The following is a 6,000-nucleotide window of genomic DNA, read 5'->3' on the forward strand; positions in this document are numbered from 1 at the left end:
AGTACTCGCATTCTGGCGTCTTGGACTTATTGGAAACTATTCCACCGTTGACAACTCCATTTGTTTTGTTACTGTTGTAATACGTACATGATATTCAATTGATGTTAGCTGTCACGGGTATAGCTTGTTGCACTGAGTTCCTCAATAAATTCAGTGGCTTGTTCCTTGTCGTTACATTCATCTTGTCTTAGCTGGATATGATAGATTTCAAAGCTTGGAATCAATCTTTGTGGAAAGAGGTTCAAAGAATCTGATGAAGTATATGGCAGGGAAAACGTATTGCCCGCAAAGAAATGTAACGAAAGGTATTGTTACTAAACAGTTATACAGTATAACCTCTAAAGAAGCAGTTTCTATGTCATACACGATGTACTTTCTCAAAACAGTCTCTCAAAACATTGTCATAATTTTCATTACTATATATGTGTAATGTTACTATTATGGGTGAGCTGGTAAGGGCTTTACTTCGTATTCGTGACAAAATAGTTTAAAATTAAAACAAATATCTACAGGAAACTTTCACCAAAAACTGTTACCCAAGCTCACTACCTACTAAATTTTAAAATGCTATTGACATACTTTTACCTCCGTCGAAAGAAGTACTGCGAATGGTAGCGTCATGCACGGTGTCTTGAATAATCTACATAGAAGCCCCGCATTGCGAGATCATATGGAAGTGCAGGCAACTTACAGGTGCATGTAAAATCTCAACTTTACGATATTGGCAGTAGATGTAGACGCATCGAGTATACATGATAGTTAATGTTATAGAGAAGCGATACAAACGCAGAGCCAGTTTGATATTTGTGTGGAATGTCAAAGTTCATCTTTCTTCACAGCAGCTAGGTCAGGGATGATCTCGTTCCAAAGTTTGACTTTGTCCGGCTTCAGCCCAACGTCAGTGGTCGGCACCACGTCCAGCTTCATGTAGACCGGGTTGTCAGGTGTGTACTGAGGCCAGGTCGGCAGGGAGGGGCTGTCAGTGGGTCCGCCGGTGGAGTTGCCCGGATACCTGTAACAGATCATGGAATTTAGTGAAAACTTGAAATACACTTTACTAAGAAGCTAAAACATAGTACTATATGGAAAGATGCCACCTGAATGTCCATTATAAAATACAGCTGTCTGCTGGCTAAATGTATGTCTAGCTGTGGATAATTAAGTTTATATGTTTGATAAATTCTCCTACACAGAGCCTCGTCCGCGGCCTACAGGCTGAGGTTTGCACTTTTGTGGGCGTGGTCTCTAACCAGCTGTCAGCCAATCTGCAATCATAATAGAAACATTCTGGCAACTCACTGATTGGTTGACAGCTAGTTAGAGGCCTCGCCCACAACAGTGGAAACCTCAGTCTGGTTTAGCAGAGCCTACTAAAGGTATACTGTATAGTCTACGGGTGAGGCTCTGTGTAGGAGAAGTTTGTCTGACATTGCCTTCTTACCCAGTTCGTGCGAAGTTTGCCCAGTATGCCATCATTCTAAAGCTGACTTCCCCGTCTGTCTTAGTATAGTTAATTGGTGTTTCCGGGACTTCCACGAATGGTAGCCCAAGCATCATGAAAAGGTCGTCCATATGGTCACATCCCACCCAGTCGGGTCTGTTCGGGTGGATGGAAGGTCGGTACTGGTTCTCGTAGAGGAAGACACGGCCTCCAGCGTCTATAGATCAGGGTTAATAATAATAATAATAATCAAATAACAGGACTACAGACTATGCCCTTGTTTTGTAAACTTAATCTAAGGCAGCAAAATGTTCAGTTGATAGAATGTATGCATTGCTATGTATACATTAACAAAGACTATTTATTTTGCTGCAGACATCGAGAAAGATGAATGACAAAGAAAACAAACAATCATATCAAAGAAGAAAAAAAAACTTTATAACTGTACGTTCGTTCGGTCATGCCAATAATTTATACGTAACAAAAACATGTGCATGTACGCACCAGCTATCATATATGGAACCCATGGCATGATAAATCATACGAACTGACTTAATCTTACCAGCATGCTTATCAGCCGCCAGAACTGTTGGGCCCACGAACATGAAGTCCCCAAACGCATGGGACAGTTGGAACAGGATCGCCATCGGGTCTTCGGGCGTTGTCGGATGCCGATACTCAGCGACGACGGCGTCCACCATTTTGTCCAAATTTTGATTGTCCTGAGCGTAATATAGAAGAAACAGGGGTATAATACACACTTCGCTGAATTACACCATCAAGATTGACAGATTGCTATAGGAATGGAAAGACAGCGTGGTAATTATTATAACATTTTGCAGATGATAACTGTGCGTCATAAGCAATGTCAATAAGCAGCTATGGAATGTGACTCTCATCGTGTATGTTAAATGTATGTTTTTTTTACATTGCAGACCCATGTTCTTATACTACATGTCTATAAACAATATAGAGTCATTTATCCTATTGATTATAACATTTCACATTCGCCTATTTCCTGCTTGTCTAGCTAATTGTTTAAAAGGTAAATGTTCACCTTTTTTATTAATGCACCTATGTTTAAGGCATTAAGTTAGGCAATTACTCTATCAATTACGTTACATTATCATTATAGACCGTTTGAACGTACGTGCCTGTGAACGTACCTGGTAAGACAAAAGAGTTACCGCCTTAACAAAATTGATAAAGTCCTGTTTCGATATCCCAACAAGAGGATCCCTTTGAGTTGTAGGTAGCATTATCCACCCGAACACGTGATTATTGACTCCAATGAGATAGTCTGCTGTGTTCACTTCTGTTTTTGTCTGCGTTGGATCCACAGGGTCAGACTTCAGGAATACCCCGTCCACAGCTGGTAGAAATGTTAGTAAGCCTAGCATTTGCTGTATGGGCGCCACGTTTTCTAAAAGCTCATCAACTGACTTCTCTTTGAGACAGGTCGTAATGGCCGCCGTGTCCTTCGCATCGCAACCGACCGCTTCTGACAACATCTTCGTCATTTGGAGTGGTTGTGGGTTGACTGGCATTGTCTGGTACACGCCACTCTGTGAGATGGCTCTCTGGAACAGACCTTTACTGAGGGGTGAGAGAAGATGGTAGGAGATGCTCACGCCCCCGGCAGAATCTCCAAATATGGTGACTCTTTCTGGATCTCCACCGAAGTTTCGGATATTTTCCTTCACCCATACCATAGCACGGACCTGCACATGACGGCAAATGTGTTACTGTAAATGCAGAAAAGTTCGCTCTGGTTTTATGTTCGCGTTTTTCGCGGTTATCTCTCAGCTGCAAACTTGAAACCACCGCGAATCTTTAACCCCCTTGTCTACTCATTGTTTCAAACGCGACCTTAAAACCACCGCGAACACTCCATTTCTCCCTTCCGCAAAATTAAAACCAGGCGAACTTAAATGCTTTTACAGTATTCAAAAAACAATGGATCAAAAGACCATCCACTCATACCAGGCCCGCCGCTTGTATATATCAAACAACGACCCTGGCGTATCGGTCTGTGATCCGTCCTTTCCGCAGTGTTAGCACTGGCCAACCGACGACCAATCACATACTCTCCCTTCTGGATGGGAAGTTACCAGCCAATCACAATCCCTATTCACCGTAGGCGACGTGATTGGTTTGTAGCGGCTGGCCAGCGCTAATGTATGGAGAAGGATCTAGGGGCGGATCACAAGCTAGTACAAGTGGCGGTCTGGCATGGGATGATAATAGAGACGTGCCAAAACAAAAATTGTCACATACTATATCATACAATAACCTGAAAGTGCCATTTTGATGATATTGAATTGTTCATGTCGCTCACTAGAAGAGACACTAACCTGGTCCAGGAGTCCGTAGTTTCCCGGCATGTTCTCATCTCCCGTGCTGAGGAAACCCAGCACACCGAGACGGTAGTTGAAGGAGACCACCACGACGTCTTGGTGAGCAGCAAGAGACTCGAATCCAGGAAAAGACCCCATACCGACGGACAAAGCACCTCCATGGATCCACAAAAGGACCTTCATATAATATTTGTGGAGGTAAAACTTTATTACATTGTATCCGATATGTTGTTTGCGATGAATTAATGTAAACTGGAACCTATCACAAGTGTAACGTTGGGTAACATAAATTCGCGGGGTACTTAAATTCGGGATTTTTCGAAAACGGGGTGTTTAGGGATATGTGCTAGATGCAACATCAGTAATACCGCTAGAAATGCAAACTTGACAGACTAACGCATTCAGAACACTGTCTGAAAAGCTTCGATAACCATGCATTAGAAGTTGGCTACGTCAAAAACTCTCCGTCCCTTATTGTCCCAGTCTGAGGGCTTCGTGGGAGAATTATATGTACATAGTTGTTCGCTGGTTTATAAGACAAATGTCACATCCGCTTCCTGCTAAACACAATTATTTACAATACAACTTATTAGAATCTCTTTTGCTAACCTACAACTGGCCTCTAAGTGTGATTAATCATCAAAACGCCTCTTTGTTGCTACAACCAATGGCTACGGCACTACGGTGAATTTTCCCGCCGCCATATTCGTTACCCAGAATCCTGCTATTCGGCAGACGACAAACGTTTGCGAGGAACACTTTTTTGTCTAAATGTTGTGTGTGATAGTGGACTGATGGTGATATTTTCCTCAAAGTTTGCTCTTAGCACAAGCAGAAACACGTGGACATAGTAGTATTACCATTTCTACGGCATCCAGCTAACGCCCCAATGAATAATGTACAAATTTCCATGACGGTGGGGGTGAACTTTGAGTGACGTTCTACCGACTCAACACACGGGTTGTTCCCGAAGGCCTGATGCGTGCGGTACGGCCGTTTTTTCGTGAATTTTTTTTACTTGGACACGTCTATATCCATAGCACTCTCCTCAAGCCAAGGATGGAACGAATAGCTGCTGTATAAAATGTGATTAGCGGTAAGATATTCAAGACGAATCTTCTCTCCCGAATTAATGTGCCCCCCTGTCCGACAGCACTGTCATTGTGCGTGCGGCGGACGGTAGTTTCAAGTTGAAATATTATGGTGTCAGCATGACTAGAGACAAAATCTACCATATATATGATTAGTGCAAAGATAGTACATAATACTGACAGAATAATAGAAAAAAAGGATGGTTTATTGTTCTGCTAGATTGATTTCAGTCAACCATTATCGGAAAAATCCCGAATTTATGTTACCCAACGTTATCAATTAAGAAATACTGTATGATTAATTTATCAAGAACACTCTCTTAATTCTTTTCTTGCTCTCAGATACATTCAGAAGAACTATTTATCTTATCTTACCATGAAATATTAGCTCATGCAAAACATCCATCAAACCTTTTGATTTGACGTTTCTAGCCGAAGATACTCTAATCAGAGTTCTTTCAAAGGAAGCGATGACAGACGAAAACCCCCAAAACAATAACTGACTAAGATGCATGCCATCTATTTATCTATGTGTTTGTTACCCTATACCTCACCGGTAAATTGGTGTCTATTGCAGCAGTCGGAGTGAAGATATCAAGTGTCAGACAGTCCTCGCTCATCGTCATGTTCACTCCAAGTTTGATAGGAAAGTCAATCATGTTAAAATACAAAAGGTTTTGGGGACAGTAAGAACCATATTCCACGGCATCCCTGACCCCCTCCCACGGGAGGGCAGGCTGGGGCGGGCGGTACCGGAGTTCTCCAACAGGTGGCGCTGCGTACGTGATGCCCAGGAAAGTGTAGATCGGTTTGTCGGGAAGGTCGGTTGTGTGGGTGGTTGTTCCACGGACTTGTCCTGTCATAGTAGACACAACTAGGCCATCATCTTGACCAGTTTTGGCACCTAAATGGAAATGGTGTAGGGTACATCGTTTTTTGAAATTATGCAAATTGCCCCCCTCCCCCCAAAAAAACTTCTAAAAACAAAACATGAAGTCTTCCAGTACTCGTAGGGTAGTCCATATACCACAATGAAAAGGTCGTCTGTAATGGTTTACATAATCATAATAATCAAGTCAAGTCAAGTAATAAAGAACAAAACAACCTTGCG

At 42.4% G+C, this 6,000-nt stretch overlaps 2 protein-coding genes across 2 annotated transcripts; both read right to left on the bottom strand.

Moving 5' to 3' along the window:
• Positions 1–816: 816 nt before the first annotated feature.
• On the bottom strand, positions 817–2,193 carry LOC136440666 (carboxylesterase 5A-like). Its single transcript, XM_066436763.1, has 3 exons — positions 2,004–2,193; positions 1,442–1,658; positions 817–1,012 (listed from the first exon to the last, which is right to left on the bottom strand). The coding sequence occupies exons 1-3, from the start codon at positions 2,140–2,142 to the stop codon at positions 817–819; spliced, it is 552 nt and encodes a 183-aa protein (XP_066292860.1). The 5' UTR covers positions 2,143–2,193.
• A 313-nt stretch (positions 2,194–2,506) lies between these two features.
• Positions 2,507–5,783, bottom strand: LOC136440667 (pyrethroid hydrolase Ces2e-like). Its single transcript, XM_066436764.1, has 4 exons — positions 5,444–5,783; positions 3,796–3,975; positions 2,608–3,162; positions 2,507–2,515 (listed from the first exon to the last, which is right to left on the bottom strand). The coding sequence occupies exons 1-4, from the start codon at positions 5,750–5,752 to the stop codon at positions 2,507–2,509; spliced, it is 1,053 nt and encodes a 350-aa protein (XP_066292861.1). The 5' UTR covers positions 5,753–5,783.
• Positions 5,784–6,000: the final 217 nt, after the last annotated feature.

Source organism: Branchiostoma lanceolatum, chromosome 8 (genome assembly GCF_035083965.1).
Source record: "Branchiostoma lanceolatum isolate klBraLanc5 chromosome 8, klBraLanc5.hap2, whole genome shotgun sequence".
Lineage (NCBI taxonomy): Eukaryota > Metazoa > Chordata > Leptocardii > Amphioxiformes > Branchiostomatidae > Branchiostoma > Branchiostoma lanceolatum.